The sequence below is a fragment of the Malus sylvestris genome, chromosome 7, assembly GCF_916048215.2.
Source record: "Malus sylvestris chromosome 7, drMalSylv7.2, whole genome shotgun sequence".
NCBI lineage: Eukaryota > Viridiplantae > Streptophyta > Magnoliopsida > Rosales > Rosaceae > Malus > Malus sylvestris.
The window spans coordinates 9,052,495-9,073,732 of record NC_062266.1 but is presented as its reverse complement, the minus strand read 5'-3'; the positions used below and the strand labels follow the sequence as shown (position 1 = coordinate 9,073,732).

At 38.7% G+C, this 21,238-nt stretch overlaps 2 protein-coding genes across 2 annotated transcripts; one reads left to right on the top strand and one right to left on the bottom strand.

The window, feature by feature from the left end:
- Positions 1-810: 810 nt before the first annotated feature.
- Positions 811-17,107, bottom strand: LOC126627818 (NAD-dependent malic enzyme 62 kDa isoform, mitochondrial-like). Its single transcript, XM_050297375.1, has 19 exons — positions 16,756-17,107; positions 16,167-16,263; positions 15,095-15,213; positions 14,647-14,814; positions 13,702-13,830; positions 12,738-12,798; positions 12,293-12,396; positions 12,106-12,189; positions 10,049-10,155; positions 9,534-9,645; positions 8,994-9,107; positions 8,491-8,556; positions 7,852-7,924; positions 7,664-7,750; positions 2,717-2,771; positions 2,547-2,618; positions 1,771-1,833; positions 1,532-1,646; positions 811-1,274 (listed from the first exon to the last, which is right to left on the bottom strand). The coding sequence occupies exons 1-19, from the start codon at positions 16,945-16,947 to the stop codon at positions 1,200-1,202; spliced, it is 1,893 nt and encodes a 630-aa protein (XP_050153332.1). The 5' UTR covers positions 16,948-17,107; the 3' UTR covers positions 811-1,199.
- A 2,174-nt stretch (positions 17,108-19,281) lies between these two features.
- LOC126627852 (uncharacterized) lies at positions 19,282-20,127 on the top strand. The gene has a single exon (XM_050297434.1). It carries the CDS (start codon positions 19,422-19,424, stop codon positions 19,902-19,904), a length of 483 nt encoding a protein of 160 aa, XP_050153391.1. The 5' UTR covers positions 19,282-19,421; the 3' UTR covers positions 19,905-20,127.
- The last annotated feature ends 1,111 nt before the right edge of the window (positions 20,128-21,238 follow it).

Genomic DNA, 21,238 nt, shown 5'->3' with positions numbered 1-21,238 from the left:
TAATCTAATCCAGACTACAGAATGAGGACCCAAAACTTTGAACTAGATGCTTCACTTGAAAGTGAGAGATTTTATGTTTGATTTTTGCCAAGTATTTGAACAATATTATTGCTAGCTCGTTGTGTGGCTTAGCCTAGTCTCCACTACTTAGTGTAGATAATTTGTTTGTTCAAAAAGAAAAAAAAGAACGAAAACTTAGAGCTAGAGTGGTTGGAGGCGAAAGCGTCTGCTCTAGCTAATTGTACACCTTACCAATTGCCATTTTGGTATGTTGGGAATGGAGTACAAGAACATTGAGAGACTTATTTTTTGTGGAAACATGAACATTGGCGTGAGAATGGAAACCGAGTTTTACATTGGTAAAAAGAGAAATCTTGCACTGGCTTATAATACTTCTTATATTGCCAATTGTTTTATGGTGGAACCTTAACCTCCTCCATAATATCAGAGCAGATTGGCTCACGTGTGAAGCCCAATGGCCACATGTGCTTCACATCATCCAATTGGTGTTGTCCACATTGCCAAACACGGGCGGGCATGTGGTGGGACCCCAACTTTCTAGAATTGGTTTCTAATTGTGTATAACTGGATATAAAACGTAGTTTGTCCCCGAGCTGCAGCTGATGAGCCTATGCTGTACAACGTTCCCAGATGATGGCACCTATCACAGGTTTGAAACCACCAATGCAGGTAAGAGTGCCCCCAAAGGCTGATGGCGCATTGCAGACGTTCGAATCAGCAAACTTTTCAAGCGGTGGAAAGCAAAAATATTAGATATTAGTCCCTAAACCTTGTTTGCGACCAGTAATATTGAATTACGCAAATGGATTCTCTATTGAAGTGCTGCAATATTAATGCTACAAGCATCATCATTCTCAACACTTTGTTTTTAGGGTTTATAACTTTACATCTCAACACTCAACACCTCTGCCCATCCTCTAAAATATCATATTTGATTCAAACAAAAAATTGTGGGCCCACGAATGGGTTCTTTTGTAAAAGCGATATTCTACTTTAATATACCTTGACTTATGCAGAGGGAGATTCGAACTCGGGTAAGGCTTATTTTTAGCAGTATCCCTTATAAGCTTCATCAAGTCTCAATCAACCCCTACCCTCTAATGTATCTCACTTTATTTGACCAAATGAATCGATACATACAACACCTGTATCAGTTGTTCCTCGTCTGTGGGTGATGATCATTCGTTTCTGTAAACCAGTGTCGGGTATTCTGGACTCCACATGTTGTTCAGCACATATTCTTTGATTTCTTCCTGCAATCCATAACCATATCAATGAGCGCTACAATTTCACCATCGATAATGTTTTGAGAGTCAAGAAATTCATGCTATCTTGTCCATGAAGGCTGGAAACTGATTAAACCCGGCATGGATATGAAACGACAGCCTTCGTCAATATTCATATGACATCATAAGTTTAGATTCAACAGCAAAGTTGCTAGTAGTTCGAAGAGATAAGACACTCAAATATCTTAGTCATCGGAAATAGCAAAAGTGTAAAGCAGGTATACCTGACTAAGTTTCCGCAGCTCTCGAGCATCCATTTCGCGGTACCCTTCAGCTAGATCCTCCTCTATGGCTTCCTTTATCACAGCTGCAGCCACCTCCTTTGTGATATCTCGTATGCTGCAAATATGAATCCAGTGTATGGACATGCATAAAACCTTGAGTATAAATCCTTTAACATGAATTAAAGATAAAAATAGCGGAAATGACACAAAAAGAAGCAATGAGGTCACTGATGCTATACCTAGATATAGAAGGGTAGATAATCCCTTTAAGAACATCCTCATCTGACATATATGCTGCTAGGCTGTTGTTTTCAATCAACTGTTAGAACTCAGAACAACCTAAAGCATAACTGGAAAATATTCTAGAAAGTTGAATTTTTTATACGCATATATAATATGTATACATACATACATACACACACACACACACACACATATATATATATATATATATATATCTTCAAGAAGAAATCAGTGCGAATAATCATATAACGGGAATAGAAATATGTACCATCACCAAAGTCTACAACAAACAAGCAGATTTTTCCACTTTGTTTTCCACATTAAAGGTTCAAACATGATCCTCAATGGACTAAATAATAAGTCTCAATCACAAATGAGGGTAATAATTCTAACAAAATTCTTCCCTCGAATATTTTCTCAACATCTCTCCACTTGCATACATTTACTACGTAATTCTTGGCATTATGTGCTCTCTCAGAGAGTTATCCTTTAACAATCTCTCCCACATGTCAAATTACAGTTTTCAAAAAAGAAAAAATAAGGGAGAGTTTATATTTCAGGGGGAAGAGGGAACTGACCCTCTTCAATTGATCAGTCAACAATGTTTACCGCAATTTCTTATGGGCCAAGAAGAATCTTGTAGATTATAATTTATAAACTGATTATTCAAGGAAAATATTAGAAACTCATAGCTTGTGTTCTTTTCAAACCAAGCTAGAGTGTTGAAATGTTCATCCAGTAAAAGTTAATTCTTAAAGTAGATGAGAAATACCACTCGGCTGCGGCCTGTAGCATGCCATCAGAGACGATTCTGGAGCCAGATAATAGAGTACCAAGTCCAATACTGCATGAACAAAGTAGAATTTATAATCATGTAACATCAAAACTGAAATTTTAAGTTGGACCTGGATGACTTTATAAAAGGCAAAGTGGACAACTAACCCTGGAAAAAGGTACATGTTGTTTCCCTGGTTGCAGTGCCCAATATTGCCATTTCCTATGAAATGTAGAACTTCAGGTAAGAGCTTCCGGTCAAAAAAAAGAATGCAGAGAAATACAACAACAACAACAACAAAGCCTTTTCCCACTAAGTGGGGTCGGCTATATGAATCCTAGAACGCCATTGCGCTCGGTTTTGTGTCATGTCCTCCGTTAGATCCAAGTACTCTAAGTCTTTTCTTAGGGTCTCTTCCAAAGTTTTACCCCTTCGGCCCTGAACCTCTGTTCCGTGGTCACATCTTCGAACCGGAGCGTCAGTAGGCCTTCTTTGCACATGTCCAAACCACCGTAACCGATTTTCTCTCCTCTTTCCTTCAATTTCGGCTACTCCTACTTTATCTCGGATATCCTCATTCCTAATCTTATCCTTTCTTGTGTGCCCACACATCCAACGAAGCATCCTCATCTCCACTACACCTACGTGTTGATGCTTCACCGCCCAACATTCTATGCCATACAGCATTGCCGGCCTTATTGCCGTCCTATAAAATTTTTCCTTGAGCTTCAGTGGCCTACGACGGTCACACAACACGCCGGATGCACTCTTCCACTTCATCCATCCAGCTTGTATTCTATGGGTGAGATCTCCATCAAATTCTCCGTTCTTTTGCAAGATAGATCCTAGGTAGCGAAAACGGTCGCTCTTTGGTATTTCCTGATCTCCGATCCTCACCCCTAACTCATTTTGGCCTCCGCTTGCACTGAACTTGCAGTCCATATATTCTGTCTTTGATCGGCTTAGGCGAGGACCTTTAGATTCCAACACTTCTCTCCAAAGGTTAAGCTTCGCGTTTACCCCTTCCTGCGTTTCATCTATCAACACTATATCGTTTGCGAAAAGCATACACCAAAGAATATCATCTTAAATATTAAGTTTGTGATCTTCGCTAGATTGCTCCGGTCATTAGTGTGGATAAGTATGTAAATGGATAGAGATAGGAAGCAAACACAAGATGTACGTGGTTCACCTAGATTGGCTACGTCCACGGAGTAAAGGAGTTCTCATTAATTGTGAAGGGTTTACACAGTATATAGGTTCAAGCTCTCCTTTAGTGAGTACAAGTGAATGATTTAGTACAAATGACATTAGGAAATATTGTGGAAGAATGATCTCGTAATCACGAAACTTTTAAGTACCGAAGTGTGGTATCGTCTTCACTTGCCTTATCTGTCTCATAAGTAGATGTGGCATCTTCTTTGGAAGTACTCTTCCTCCCTCTAGGGGTGGTATCTTTAACTGGTGGAGATGCACAAGGTAATGTATCAATTTCACTTGACGCTTACTTGTAGTTTCAGGCTTGGTCAAGCGCGATACAAACCATGTAGTAGGAGTCCCCCAAGTCGCCGAGCTAGGGGATCTGCTGAAAGAGGTGACAGACAAGGTAAGCAATCAGAGCTCCAAGCAATCAGTCCCAGATCAGAAGTTTGATTTCGAGTTCCGGCTGATTGTTATCCTTCTCCTTATCTTGCAGGTAGCATGAAGGATAAAGAGAAGAAAAGGAGAAAAGGTGATATGAGATACTTTTGCTTTTGAAGAAGTAACTTTCCACAGGCTTATTCTTGAACTGGGCTAGAGGGTTTTCTTGTTTCCGCCAGAGTATAAGGCCGACTGAAGAATTTGAGGGTCAAAACAAGTCCATCAAATCTAGAGTACGTTCGACCCTGCTGATATGGGATACTTTTGCTGTTGACAAAGTAGTGGATGTATCGGCACGTGTTCTGTTGCGCTTCTCTCCACATGCTTCCTTGTATCCTTCTCACTTGCCTTATTTGTTCCTCAGGCAGATGTGGTATCTTTTCGGGAAGCATAAGATGTTGAAGATGAGTACTCGAGAGCAATGGGGTTCCAGGCAGTCAATTCCGGACTGGAAGCTTGATTCCAAGTGCTGACTGATTGCTCTCTTTCTCCTTGTCTTGCAAGTAAGAACAAGGCCAAAGGAAAAGACAGGGAAAAAGCATGATATGGGATACTCTTGCTTTTAACCCTGATGATATGAGATATTCTTGCTCTGGTGTAGCTTGGTTGCAGAGGTATTCTCGGGGGGAAAGAAAGCTGAGTATTTCGAGAGGCTTCGTTGGGAGTGCCCTCTCAGATATGAGGAAGGGTTGAGCATTTTTGCAGGTCTGCCTGTCCGTTGAGGATGGAGGTCGACATATATAGGAGTCTCCCTAACAAGAAGGAGTAATACTATTCTTTTACCCTGCTTGGTCATAGCACGGTAGTGGGAGCTGCCAGCTTCATGTGTTTTAACTCTGTCAGAGCACTTTGAAAAAGTGGTCTGTGGTATCTGGAAAGCTGATATTACGTGTGAAGATTACAGACAAGCTTTATCCAAGGAGATCTGGCTCTCGAAGTTGAGGAAGCGGTGTGAGGATTACAGACAAGCTTTATCTAAGGGGCTCTCGAAGTTGAGAAAGCGGTGCCTCTTCGGTTTTCGAACAAGCAATCCTGTCGGGGATCTGTCTCTCGAGATTTGGAGAACGGTGCCTCTTCGATTTTTGAGAAAGCAATCCTGCTAGGAGTCTGGCTCTCGAGATTCGGAGAGCGGTATCTCGTCGCTTTTTGAGAAAGTAATCATGTTGGGAGTCTGGCTCTCGAGATTCGGAGGACGGTGCCTCTTCAATCTTGAAGCAAACAATCTTGTTGGGAGTGTTTTCTCGAATGTGAGTAAAGGTTAGGCCTGTTTGCTAGTCTACCTTGCCATGGAGCACAGAGGTTGACCCACAGGGACTTTCCAATTATCCAGCAATGGTCCTGTTCCTTTACCCTTGTGGGTAATAATATGGTAGCTAGACCTTCAAAATTTATGTGTCTAAACTTTGTTAGTGATGTTTCTTTGCTATTCTTTTACCCTTCTTGGTCATAGCGATGTAATGGGAGCTGCAAGCTTCACGTGTCTAAACTTTGTCAGAGATTTTTGGCAAAGTTATCTGTGGTACCCGTGAGCTGATGTTGCGTGTGGAAAGTGAATGATTGAACAGTAACATTCACGTGTTTTCCACTTCACTAGAAATCTTCGACAAAATGCCCGTAATTTTCGCAAAGTTGAGTGTGCATGTGACAGGTGCTGACAAGGCTGAAAAAGCAGGTGCCTCTTCGATTTCTGAGATCGGCCCTCGTGGTCTCTGAGCAGCCCAGCTTTTGAGAAAGCAAGCGCCTCTTCGATTTCTGCGATCGACCTTCGTGGTCTTTGAGCAGCCCAGCTTTTGAGAAAGCAAACGCCTCTTCGATTCCTGAGATCGGCCCTCGTGGTCTCTGAGCAGCCCAGCTTTTGAGAAAGCAAACGCCTTTTCGATTTCTGAGCAGGCGCCTCTTCGATTTCTGAAGCTCCATCGAGTGCGGATTTTTATAGAGGCTGGTATTAAGTTCCAAAGCACACTTGAATCTCCACCAGTAGAAGCTCCCTTCTTGCATTTCTAAGATCTTGATTTGTCCGACCTCTTTTCTCTTCAACACCTTTGAAAATGTCTGGCCCCTCCGACCGTCGTTTTGACTTGAACCTTGTTGAAGAGGCAGCCACGCCTTCTCCAGACAACATATGGCGCCCATCCTTCTTATCCCCTACTGGTCCTCTTACCGTTGGGGATTCCGTGATGAAGAATGATATGACCGATGCGGTGGTGGCCAAGAACCTTCTCACTCCCAAAGATAACAGACTACTTTCCAAACGGTCTGATGAGTTGGCTGTTAAGGATTCTCTGGCTCTCAGTGTCAGTGTGCAGGTTCTGTGTCTAATATGGCCCAACGCCTATTTACTCGAACCCGCCAAGTTGAATCATTGGCGGCTGAAGTGATGAGTCTCAAACAGGAGATTAGAGGGCTCAAGCATGAGAATAAACAGTTGCACTGGCTCGCTCATGACTATGCTACAAACATGAAGAGGAAGCTTGACCAGATGAAGTAATCTGATGGTCAGATTTTACATGATCATCAGAGGTTTGTGGGTTTGTTCCAAAGGCATTTATTGCCTTCGTCTTCTGGGGCTGTACCGCGTAATGAAGCTCCAAATGATCAACCTCCGATGCCTCTTCCTTCTAGGGTGCTGTCCAGTACTGAGGCTCCGAATGATCCCCCTCCGGTGCCTTCTCTTTCTGGGGCTCTACCGACTGCTGAGACTTCTCCTAAGCAACCTTTGTGAAGGCTCCCTCTTGTTTGTTTATTTTGACTCGTGTATATGTACATATTTGTAACTTCTTAGAGATATCAATAAATAAGCTTTGTTACATTTCAACGTATTGTGTTAAATGCACCAAAGCCTTCTTCACTAAGTTCTTTGAATTTTTCTTTTGTTGAAGCTTGTATGTTGAAGCTTTGTGAGTGGAGCATGTAGGTTGAGGTAGTGTTCCCTTAATTTCCCGAGTGGGGAAAACTTCTCGATTGGAGACTTGAAAAATCCAAGTCACTGAGTTGTCTCTCTGCCTCAGTCCTTGGCCACACAATGTCTTGAAGACTTTAACCTTCCACTACCTATAAATCTTCCTTATGCCAGGTTCTTTTTTCCCACGAACTCGTTATGCATGCTTGTAAAATACTGTTTTCATTTCCTTAGACGTATTTTAATCCTCAACTTTATCAAGGGTAATCATCTCAAAATGTACATAAGCAAACAAAAAAGAAAGAAGGTTCCCTTTAAATAAAGAACGAAAACAACAAGAAGAAAGGGAGCAAAACATAATGGCCCAATATTTGATCTAATAAAAGAATGAGGTACAAGGATAATTATGCCTCATGACAACCATTCGTGCCCCTAATTCTTTATAAGGAAAACATCAGTGATGTAGTACTCATCAGTTCCACAGTTAACAGATACACTTGATAACGAGTTCAGCATTATGCTTACTCATAAAGAAAAAAACGTATGAGGGAAAAAAAAGTTTCTCGATACATACCAAGATTCACATCTTTGAATGGACTTCCGCTTGCAAAAACAATATTATCACCCACAATAGAGAATGCTTCTTCGGGAGTACACTCAGCTGTTCCAAAACAAAACAACGTAGCTCAACACTACAAACCAAGCTAGATTCCATACCCTTTTTTCCCCCAATCCCAAACCCAAAAGGAAAAAAAGGCATACCATTTGTTGTTGGATTTGACATTGCAAAGATGGCTGGTCTAGTTGATGTTGAACTTCTAAGGGCCTCTAATACCTAAAATTTACATCTGCTTGACATCAACTTTGAAAGAACAAAACTGCTATGCGTAGCACAATCCAAACATTCTACAGAGGGATAAGAGACAAGCTAACAAAAATGGTACAAACTTGGACCATAAAGGTGCAGCAAAAGAACTGAGACAGTTCATAAATACTTTTGTAATTCACATTCAGACCACCCCTACAAATTTTGCATTCGTATCTTATAGAACAGGTTGAAATAACAAAATTTGTACATGACCATGAGACAAAAACAACATCCGTAGTATTCCCTTGAACAAAAGCTTCATTTCTGCGTTGTACAAATAAATTATGTTATATTAAACCTTCTTAACTTAGAAAAATCAAGCATTTCTTTCTTGACAGAAGTGCTACTGGACACGTATGAGCTAAATTTTTATCCATCATCATTTCTGAAGTGCAAAACAATTAATCAATATCCAAAATGCATTCTAACTAGAAAAACATTTCACGTGCAAAACAATTATTCAATATACAAAAGGGCTATACTCCAAGTTTTTAACTAAAAACATTTCAAGTACATAAATGCATTCAAACTACCTCTTTTGAGAACAATCCCCCGACTGCAGAAAGTCCAAGCAGCACATCAGGGTTGACTTGATTGACCTGATTAGCAAAGATTACTAAACGTGGTCACGAGTAGTGAAAAAATGACATTGGCTACAATTTAAGTTAGATAATATAACAAATAAATAACTACTTTCCCATATCAAGGATATAGTATTGAACTTAGAATGTTCAATAAAACCGTATTTATTAGAGGGATCAATAATGCTAATTATTCTTTATGTATCACCAGATTCAGCTCAAATCACTAACACACTACATAAATAACTCTTAGATAAACCAGTATTGTTGTATAATTAATTGTAAAAGGAATTATAAATTCACTAATGCAATTCTTGCAACATGTTCACACAATATCCTTTTTTCAAAGAGATAGGTCATACCAGATTCCTGTACTATATTTTAATTCTCTAAACGTGGAAAAATCTCAACCAAAATCAAATTTATATAGTCTGAAGTGTGAAAAGTATACAAACCACTTCCACAAGACTTGCTCCTTCCCTTAACCCTTGACGATTAATTTCTTTGACTTTCCTGGCAAATGGACGGGCATCTGGATCAATATCTTCACGTTCCTCTGTGATCAGACCCTGCATAGATGACAACCAACATTATTTTCAACTTAATCATCTTGTCTGGGTAATGGTGCAGCAACTAGAACAGACAGTATGTTAACTGCGTCCACTTTAAATTATCAATCCGGAATTCTGGATATAGAACACATGTATGGGGAAGAACCCTATAGCCACCATAAGGTTATCTGATGAAACAAAGAAGCTACAAACAGAAGTCCTCGCACCTTACATTTCAGCATCACATATTAATACTAATGAAACTCAATAGATAAAATAGCCAATTTGGTTTGCTCAACAGATACTTCAACAGTTCTGCTCACGGGAAGAAACTGCTTCAATGACGTGATGGGGTGGAATATGGAAATGAAAAAACAGGGCACTTATATCGAGGCTCACTATTGAGTGGAGTTTTATAAAAGCATTGTGTGACTGCTTGCTCACCTTGGCATCAACCACCCAGAATTGTCTGCCTGCACTATGAAATGCATCTTCATTGTTTCCTAACATCCTTGCCATTGTCTTCCGTGCAGCATTAAGAACCCCTATTCCTGCACTGCAGAAACACAAAGAATAAGCAAAACAGCCTTTGATAAATCAACGTGATACAGTAAAAGGTTTAGCAGTGTTGCATGTCTGTTTGACATGTAAATCAGAGACCGCAAGATCTTCACTCCACAATAGAATATCTCTCCATTTAAAATACAACAGAACAGAAACTAGAGCACTAAGAAAATAGGCCCTCTCTAAATCCCACGTACAAATATAATAAACTGACAGGCAAACAATAATGTTTAGAGTTGTTGGAGGCACAACCATATTCAAAGGACCACTAACATCTTATCAGCCATTAAGTCAATAAATAAAGTAACGCTCTATCTGGTTTTCATTACGCTCTATCATGTCTTTCATTGCTCAGAAGTGTATGCTTTAAAGAATCGAGTATTTTAAGTACTAACCTTCCAGCACCAGCAACAACAATTTTTTGTTTAGGGAAGTCAATCATTGACCTTCCTTGTGCCCTTACAGCTCCTAAAAGTCCAGCTAATGCAACTCCTGCTGTTCCCTGTAAGAATATTGACATGAAATTAGATGAAATAAGCCAGAATGGCAAGTAAGTTATATTTCCATATATCCCAGTTTGAAAGCCTGGTCCACATGTAAGAAATAAGATAATTTTAAAACAGGTGTGTGTGTATATATAATTGCTTAGAAAAGCTTAAGCAATTAGTAAATCATGCAACATTGAACATCAAACCAACACCCTCCCTCACATGCATCATTTCCTTGCTTTGTATCTAGATTCAGGTTTTAAAATCAGGAAGGTTGAAGAATTGTTACTGAAGTTCCTGTTACTGTCCAGTTAATTTACCATCAATCATTATTGCAACAATTGTAAATATGAGTCCCCTTTCATTGAGGGATCAAATAACCTTATTTGAGGGGCAACTTCTGGGCCCACTTCGGATTTCATTTCAAACATACAAACCGTCTATTTTTAAGTTCGTCGTTCAAAGATCATCCTTGTAGAAAATTAGGCAAATCTGTATCCACTAACACATCCAATTGTACTCAAGAAATAGACGAGCATGGTATTTCAAGAAAGACTACAGAAACAACCATTTAATTGATAGGTTAAATGATTTCAGATTTAAGTGCTTCCTTGCAAGGATCTTTGAGGGAATACTAAACGGTTTTAATCTTTAAAATAAAGTGAGGAGTGGCCACTTAGTACTACGGTCTAGTGGCATTCCTCTTCACTTGTAAGTGAGAGATCTTAGGTTCGATTCTCGCCAATGGCGAATTTGAACCAAATTATTGCTCGCCCATTGTGGGGCTAACCCACCCCCTCCCCCTTAGTTTAGATAATATCGTTTGTTCAAAAAAAAAAAACACAATGAGGAGTGGGCCCTACAAGGGTGCATTCATAAAATCTTATTTGAGGGATCCCTCAATTGATGTTGGAGTAACGGTAACAAGAACAAAAAGTACATATGCACACACATATGTGCCTACAAATACACATGTATGATTCTATGCATGTACATATATATAAGCCCTACTGTAGCAACATATACAAATCATATTGAGTGAGTGTATGAAACAACATACATAGACAATAGTCAAATGGAGCAATACCAAGGTTTTCATTTTCCTGTTTATTACACAAACACGAAATTTACAGCCTGGTATACAAGTATATGCGAAACTGTACTTTTGCCTAACTAGAGATGATAAATTTCTGGGTATGTTCTATGTTGATATATTACTAGTGATACAATGCAAATGGAAAACTTGGGTTTTTTCACAAGGTCCAAAACTTTCTATTCAAGTCACTTGTACCTATATTCTGAAAGTAACTAAAAGGCACTTCTCAAATAAACGTTCAGCATCACCCAAGCATGTGAATAAAGATGTACAGTGAAGATGAATTATTTTTGTTGGAAACCAAAGGTATAATGTAAAAATATTCTTTTGACTTTCAACCCAACCTCGGAAACCAAAGGTATAATGTAAAAATATTCTTTTGACTTTCAACCCAACCTCAGAGCTAGGGAAAAATGTAAAGATGTAAAGTGTGTGTCTCAATGTAGATTTCTAAAGCTTTTTTTTCCCCTAGGTCGCACTTGGTGCGATGGCAAGTGCCTTCGCCCATGAGCGGTAGGTCTCGGGTTCGAGACTTGGGAGCAACCTCTCCATAAAATGGGGGTAAGGCTAGCCGACATTCACCTCTCCCAGACCCTGCGTAAAGCGGGAGCCTTGTGCACTGGGTACGACCCGACCCTAGGGAAAGATTTGCTTTTGCAGACTAAAGAAAATAGAACTGGACATTTTAAACAGAAAGAGGCCTGTAGAATTGGGCCTACAAACAATACTTTAATTTGAAAAGTGCAAAATTGAGGCCTTCACTGAGAAAGTGAGCAAGGAGTTTGAACCCTGATTGATATAAAACGATGACACATCCATCAAATAAAGATGATCAGATGCTATCTCATGAAATGAAGAAGTCAAATACCTGAACATCATCATTAAACATTCTATAGGTATTTCTGTAACGCTGTAACAACTTAAAGGCCCACTTGCTTTGGAAATCTTCAAACTGCACAGAAAAGTTGTGTTAAGTATCTATTTAAAGAAAACTGGTGCATATTAGCATTCCAGCTTCTTGTAACTATGTAAACATGAATGACACTTCAAATTACCTGCACAATCACATTTGGCCAACGAGTAAACACAGCTTCCATAAATTCATCAACAACAGCAACATATTCATCACCATCAAGACGATGTCTATCCAATCCCAAATCTAAGAATAAAGAATGGATGGTTGTTGATTGCTATGGATATAAAATCAACTGTCGAAGAATACTTGCACATAAGGAAAGAATTCAGAAAGAAATATAAATGCTACTGATGCCAGAGTGAATATTAATTATCTGAAAAGTGAGAACTAAACATAAAAGAGGAGAACTGAATCATAACATAATGGTGTTTTCTGAAATGATTGTCACCAAATTCTTTAGAGTGCCAATTCATTGTCTTCGCATATTTAATATATTGTACCAGCACCATATTTCCAATGCAAAGAATCATAACAGCGGCTTCTTATACCATAGATTGACCAGGATTGGATGAGGAAATACTTACACAACGGGTCTTTGAGCAGCTTTTCATTGTTAGTTCCCACATCAATCATCACAGGAAGTACCTATAGTAGGCAGGATAAGGGATGAAGAACAATAGTAAGGAAAGTCTAAAACAACTCACCACATGTGACCATGAGGAGAGTATGTATGAAACGATGCATAGTACAAATCAAGATGAAGGTTCACCAGGTCAAGTGACAGAGAAAAGATAAATGACCTCATCAATGGTAAACACCCAACAAGATCAAGTGGTTCACAATCATGGAAGATGAAAGTATCACCAATTCCCTACTATTACAATAAGAACCCTCTAGCCGTTGCTGTATTTTATATATACAAGAAACAATTTTACAGCTAAAAGGAAACAGAAACAGATGAAAAAATTGTCTTAAAGCCCATTAAGCCAGGAGGGATACCATGAAAAAGAATGACACAAACTCAAATATGATTTGTCAAAAGACTTATAAGGATCAACGTTATTTAGATGGGTTTGAAGAACGTTGAGGTTCCACCATAAACCCAATCGTCAATATGGGGAGTAGCCCAACCTCTTATAAGCCCATGCAAGGTCCCTCCTCCCATCAATGTGGGACTCATTCTCAACACGCCCCCTCACATGTGACGAATTTTCGAGCCTAACACGTGGACAACACAACGGGGTGACGTGGAGCACATGTGGCCGCTTGGTTTCACGTGTGGGACAACTTGCTCTGATACCATGACGAAAGTTGAGGTTCCACCATAAAACCAATGCGCAAATGGGGAGTAGCCCAATCTCTTATAAGCCCATGAAAGATCCCTCCTCCCATCAATGTGGGACTCATTCTTAACAGGGGTCACCGAAACAAATTTGACAATCATCACTTGCAATAATATTTGGATGTATATGTTGAAACAAAGACATCACGGTTATCTAATTAGGAGATAAAGCATAGTCAAAAGGGGAAAAAAGAGCAAGAGATTACTCTTTGAGGGTTTATTCCAGCAGCAGCAACATATAAATCTAGCTTCCCAATCGCAATTCCAATTCCCTGGACTCCAAGGTCTCCAAGACCCAATATTCTGCTCCCATCAGTAACAACAATCATATCAACCTGCACATGATTTCCACGAGTGATCACATGAATTACATGAATTACGTTGCAACATTTCTTGTTTTGGTAAAGAAATAGGCTGCGTTATTTCTATGAACACCAAAATTGATATTCACATTCAATAACCCATACCTCTGCAAAAGTGTTAAAATGAGAAGGGTAAATAAATTTAGCCTCTGTTTTCTGTTTTACTATCTTCAATAATTGACCTTTCTACTTCTAGTAATACAACTTAAAACTAGTTTTAGACACATTTGAACCTTAATAATAAGTGTAATCTATTTGGTTAAACCGGTCAAATATGAACCCACATCTCTCACTCTGAAGCCCCGTATCTACACTTCTAGCTTTTTTCGATTAAGTAGTCAATGTTTGTATCACTCACTTAAAATTTATAATAAAAAATTTTAAAAAATAATACAAAACCCATAACTTCCAAACATATAGCCATGTAAAATGCACGGAAGATAGAAAATCAAGCACCAAGAACTAGCATATTGACCGACAATATAAAACAAAGACAATTGAAGTTTGGAACTAAATAAAATAAGAAAGACTCAGTAAAAATACTGATAGCTAAGACTAAATTTTTTAAGTCTTAATAATTCTTTAACAATGATTCTAAGCAACTCACTAGCAATCAAGATTTATTTATGTACTTTTCCTATACGAGCAAAAGAGTAAACACAAGCAAAGTGAACTAGTGGTCTGCTTAACTGAAAAACACAACCTATGAAAGCCTGAGAAAGCAAAAACCAATCCACAAAGTGATGATAACTGGCCTACATGAGGGCACCATTAATAAGTATAAAAGACCTGATCAGCTGGCCAATTATAAACCATGGACATCATTTCTCCACGATCTTCCGCACTGAAGTACATTCCCCTGGGCCTTCTAAACAGACCACTGTAGTTCTGGCAAACAAGACCTACAGTAGGAGTGTAGACTATAGGTGCATACTCCTCAATATTGGCAATCAAAACCTGTTCAGACATTACAATTTTAAATAAATCATGATCCATTGAAAAAAGTAACATTTCAACTTACGCATTAAAATTTTGAAACATTTTCTTTTTAAAATTTTTAATAAATCATGATCCATTTTCTTTTTAAATGGAGGTAAGGCTAGCCGACATTCACCTCTCCCAGACCCTGCGTAAAGCAGGAGCCTTGTGCACTGGTACGACGACCTAATGAAGATACATGGTACACATCAATTTAAAATACTATACAAGTAGATGAATGCTGAAGTTTGCAACTCACTTTATAATACATTGTCTCATTTCTGTCATGCAACCGGTTAAGTATCCGCCACTTGGCCAGAGCATTTGGATCAAATGGTCCATCTCTTACTTGCTCTTCAAGTCTCTTCAGGTCAACCACTGTCAATTAACAAATTCCAATAGGTATTACTAAAAACATTCAGTTAGTTTACTGGAAATAAAATGTGTTTGAACATCTAAAACTAAGAGTGAAAGAAACGTAAGAAATTTTTTATTCCGATGCTTAAACACTACAAAAATCCAAGAGTATGCAAAATTCTTGCTGCTCTAGTAAACTTAAGAAATCTAACACACTAGGGACTACCTTCCAAAACTCACACGTAGAAGAAGCAAGGGGAGGAGAAAGAGAAGTGATTCAGAGACCACAACAAACTTATACGATCTTCCCCTTAGTTCCCTACTACCTAAGCCACTAAAAAGAGGCCTGAAGACACAACTGTTCAGTCTGTATCACATGTAAAGATGCAGAAAATTTTGAAAATTATTCCTTGTTATTAATATTAAGCATATTCCCTTTATTTATTTATATGTTGGCCATCCTGCTCCCAGCATATTTAAGAGACCAGTTAGTCAAGAATGGCCCTTTAAAAAAATATCAGTACCTTTGACTTTAACAACAAAAACAATTAGATCTTTAACATATCAAGGTTTATGCACCAACTAAATTAAGAACTGAAATTATAAAATAACATGCATTAGTAGAGCTAGTCCAAAGAGAGCCAAAATGTTACACTTGCGGAAGCTTGCTACACATCTCTTCTTTTACCATACACTACCACTCTATTAGTATCAGTCATTTTCCACATTCGCTGAGGTTTAGATATGCAGATCCTCAATCTTCCAAAATAACTTAAACTTGTCATATATCCAAAGAAACTGAACATAAGTTATATGTGTGCATAGATAACTATTTTACATTTAAGATTTATTTCTAAACCATCAGATCACATATATGGGCTTTTCATATCTGTTTCTTGCCCTCAAACGGGAAGAGTATAAACTTGTCTCTACAAAAGGAAAAAGAACCAAAAAGGAAGTAAGAACAGACTTACTGAAGCGTTCAATTTGATGCTCGGTAGACATAACGTTTGGAGGGAGAAGTCCCCGAAGATCAAGACGATCTCGTTCTGTAAAGGAAAATGACGTCCCCTAATTTGACAATCATTTAAAGGGAAACAAAAAAAAAAACAAAAGCAAAGATCAACTCTTTGTAACTTCAAAATCAAATTAACCAAACATAAAACACACGAAGATGATAAACGCCATCACTATTCATATGCACATTGCTTAAACAAAAGTTTATTTCCATCAAATCAAATCAAAAGTTTATTTCCAGAACTCAAAAAAGAAAAGAAAAAAAAAAGGCTATTTCTAAGAAGTTGAAATAATTAGGCACATTGCTTAAACAATAATCTAATTTCGATTATTCGGTAAATAACATGATTTTAGCACAACAGTTTGCTTAACCAACAACAATTAACATAACTAATCTCTTACATCTTATGCCATCGCACAAAATAATCCATCCAATTTACAAAATGTGCCGCACATAATCAAATCCTCCTAATCAATCAATCAGAATTACGATGAAAAATATATACAATTAAAGAAAGCAAATTGAGCAAAAGAAAACGAGGGTACTTTATTGAACCAGGGATCGTGAAGAATGTCGAGGCTGCGCTTGTGGACGATGATCGGGCGGTGGCCCTCGGTTGTAGTGAATGATCTGGAGTGCGGGAGCAGAGCATTGGTGCCCGATCCCCTCACTCTGTACCTCTTGAGGTGTCTGACGACGGACGACGACAGCCTGATCGGCGAGTTGAAGTTCGACATGCCTCCGACCCCGGCCGACTAGTCACAGCTTTTGCCTGTAGAGAGAGAAACAAGAGAGAGAAAGAGAGAGGGGGGAGTGAAGTGGGACGAGTGAGGATCTGTGATTGTATGATTGGCGGTGAAGACTGTCCCTTATTATTCTGTTTCTTTAAATGGCATTGGTTCCATTCCCCCCGAATTGCAAAGGGAGAGAGTTTTGGCTTACTTGTCAACAGTCAGATCAGTTGGGCGGGGCCCGCCGTCGCTAATACGCGGGGACCCACACACGTCCGTTTGTTTGCATGCTGCGCACTGGCTCTCAAGCTACCTCACTTTTTGTTTTTTTTGGATGGTCAGAGGGTAAATTTCATTACCATCAAACAGCACATACATACAAAAAGGCCCAAATACAACAAATTAAGCACAATGTAAAGCAAGACCTCAAACGTGAAAAAACAGTGCCCAAAGTCAGCAAAGGGCCCAGCACAAAAGCCAAACAAACAAAAAAACCTAAGTAATTTACACCCTGGCATGACCATAGGTCCATAGCCACAGAGATTCATCACCACACTGCAGCCTAAAGTCCGACCAAACAAGGGCTCAGGAAGGAGAATACACAAAGCTTCATCAATGATCTGCCACCACAAGACGAAAGAAATCGATGGGAAAGCCGACGGGAAAACCACAGGCATCTGTGCCAATAAAGGCACACGAGTAGAAAGTGGTGGCATAAACACTCGAGCCGGAGCTCTACACATCTTCTGATAAATCCGCATCAAGGCATGGTATTTAGGAGATGTTAAAGGAAATCGGTTGTCAAAAATATGGAAGACGAGAGGAGGAGGACAAGTAATATGAAGATCGTGTTGTGTTTGGCTCATACATTTGTGAGTAATTATGAGTCATGTGTTGACAACAATTGAAGACATGGTGACTACCACAATCCAAATGCCTTTCGGCTTGTAAACTAAACAAAGAAGTGGACATCATCATGTAAAGACATAATCATGAGTAAAAACATCATAATTGTAAGAAAAGAGAAAAGGTGGTGCTTTTTCTTTAATGATTATTCAAGACATCATGATGTTGGGAATAAAATATGAGCGTGAGTGACCTTATATTGAGAGTGCATTCAGATGAGAACAGGTGGTAGAAAAAGGATAGAGTGAGAGTGAGAAACTCTTGGGGAGAGTGAGTCTCTTAGTAAAATTCTGTGAGGGTACAAAGGGATTGGGGTTTGGGTTATGTCGATTTAACTCAAGTGTATCTTGTACTAGTTATTCTCATAGTGAAGAGCAACATCTCTCGGAGGACGTAGGCAGGTTTTTGCCGAACCTCGTAAATTTCTCGGTGTCTTTATTTCTTGTATTTTATTCTGTTCAACTGAGTGTGATTTGGTGAGGTTGTAATCTGAATCTCGTTTCCGCACTGATAAACGGGCCAAGGCACAACAGATCGAAGTGAAAATAAGGCGGAAATCAGTGTTTAGGACTACAAGGTAAAACGAATGCAAACTTTTTGGAGGATTTGTAAGTATAGCAAGGGATACAGAAGCAAAGGTAAAAAAAAATGCAAACGAACAAGAGGTTATTGGCAACCTTGGCCACACTTAGGAGTAAATATCAGTTTGGAACCCGAACCAGTATAAATCGAACTATACAGTTTCTTCTATATCTTACACAAATCGAACTGAATCAGACCGATAATTTTATGCAGTTCCAGTTTGAGAGGGTGAATCAGATCGTACCAACACACTGGGCGGCAATCATGTTGTGCTCCTTAATTAATTTATTTTTTTCTTCAGTTTATAAAGCAATAGAACAGGCAACATATTTTTTTTTGGCGCCCTTGTTCTCCTCGCCCGTGGCTTGGATCGGACCGATCTTCATATCTTAAAGTGTTAAGTTTGTGACAATATTAATCTTAACTATACCTCACAATTTGAAGTTATTTACACTAGCATCTCTTGATGCTTTTCGTGTGCACGCAAAACCCTTTTAAGTTTACAATAATACCCCTTGGTGTTTCAATTTGTCTCCACAAAGCCCTTTATGTTAAAATTTCATCCAAAATTGGACGATGTTATTGTAAAAAAACAAAAAATTCTCCAATATTATACGATTATAGTTAGTCACATGGACACCCGCTTTAAAATTTTATATTTCATATAAAAATAATGTTAAGAAGATCAAAATTTTAAATCAAATGTGCAAACCAAATAATGTGTTACCAATAAAAAATAAAAACGTTAATTGACACTTAATTAATAATTAAATCATACAACCATCATTTAGTTTATAAATTTAATTTAAAACAATTAGTGTCATTAGCATTGCCCAATACCCAACCCCCAAAAATTTGTAGTCCAAAGGCTTCAATCCAATTCACATACACAACCCAATACCCAACCCACACAAATTGAAAATTGGAGAAATAGAAAAGGATCCTTTCTCGCTTTCCCAATTTTCCTGGAAAATTTGGATGTGCAGGAAAACATGTTAGGGCTCACTGCTCTCACACCTCCACCAATCGCAACACTTCCATCTATTCCATTTCCATCGCTACACATCCATCTCAATTTCTCTTCCTATTCGCCCCTCAAAACCCAAATCCCAAAAATACCCAAAAGATTTGTAGTATTTGCGAACAACGGCAACGGGTTGAAGCAGGATTTCAATTCCGAGGAGAGGGAAGAAGAGAAAGGCGACGAAGAAGGAATTGGATCCGACGGTGGGGGCGGTGACGATGATTTGGGGAAGAATCAACGGCCGTTATTCGGCAACATCAGATGGGGTGATCTGCTGCTGGACCCAGATCCTAACAACATCTTGGCCGTCGGATTGACGGGGCTGCTGACGTGGGCGAGTGTGCAGGTGCTGTGGCAGCTGCTGTTCATCGCATTGGCTATACTTGTTGCTGCTGTTAAGTACTCCTTCATTGCTGCTGTCCTCCTCTTCATTCTCATTGCCCTTCTTTGACTCACTCTTCTTCCAATTCTACCCCCAAACTGTTCTTCTCTAGGTTGCTATAACTTGTAATTCAAGCGATTAAGAGCGTTTTTCTATATTTGAACAGTATCGAAAAAGAAAAATATAGGTTTGTTTAGTGTAGTATAAATGCAAATTTGTGCTCAAAAACAAATATTTGTGTAATTCACAAATTCTAGTATCTTTATTGGATTGGAACTTTTCTAATTTGAAATGACAGGGTGTCAATGACACTCACAATCATTACATTAGAGTATTTAGTTGAGCTAGTGTAGACACGGGTTACGACAATTGAGGAAGGCAATAACGCGTTATTTGCACGCAAGTTTGAATACTCAAACCCGTAAATTAAAGTTAAGTATCTTTTTTGTCAAAAGAAAAATGTTGGGTTAGAAACCACTTACGGTTACTGTGCGGAGTTTTTACCCCGAAAGGAAATTAGGCCATCTCCAACCGAAGGGTCAAGAGGGTCAGAGGGCCGAAAATAGCCCTAAAATCGTCTCCAACCGAGGGCTAGGCCAGAGGGCTCGGGAATCTGGGAGGGCCCCACGGGATCGGAGAGGGCTGGAGGGCTGGCTGCTTTCGGCCAGCCAGCCCCGGGCTGGCTATTTTTTTTTTTAATGTTTCTTATTTCTGTTGGTTATAACCGACAGAAATAATATAATATATATTATTTCTGTCGGTTACAACCGACAGAAATAACATTTTGAATTCAAACTTCCAACGGCCAGCGCCACTAGCCGTTGTAAATCCTTTTTTTTTTTATGAATTTAAACCTTTTTTTTTTATGAATTTAAACCTTTTTTTTTTCTATAACTTCCTATAACTTCTATTTTACAAAATTTGTTTCAATTTTTTTTTAATTCTATTTTTTTCCTATAACTTATATTTTACAAAATTTGGTTCATATTTTTTTCATATAACTTCTATTTTACAAAATTTGTTTCATATTTTTTTTTTAAATTCCATTTTTTCCTATAACTTCTATTTCACAAAATTTGTTTCATATTTTTTTTAAATTCTAATTTTTTCCTATAACTTCCTAAGCCATTATACAACATTAAACAATATGAAACAACATTAAATAACATTAACCGACATAAAAATTATACAACACTAACCAACATGATTTTTAAATAAAATTAAGTTGTAGTTTTTAAATAATAAATTATGTTTGGCCCTATGGCCCTTTGGCCCTCGGTTGGAGACGGTTTTTTTTGACAGGGCTAAAACGAGCCCTCTGGCCCTCTGGCCCTCGGTTGGAGACGGAGGCAAATATGGCCCTGTACTGTTCATTAAAATATTAATATCTTGGAGAATCTTGG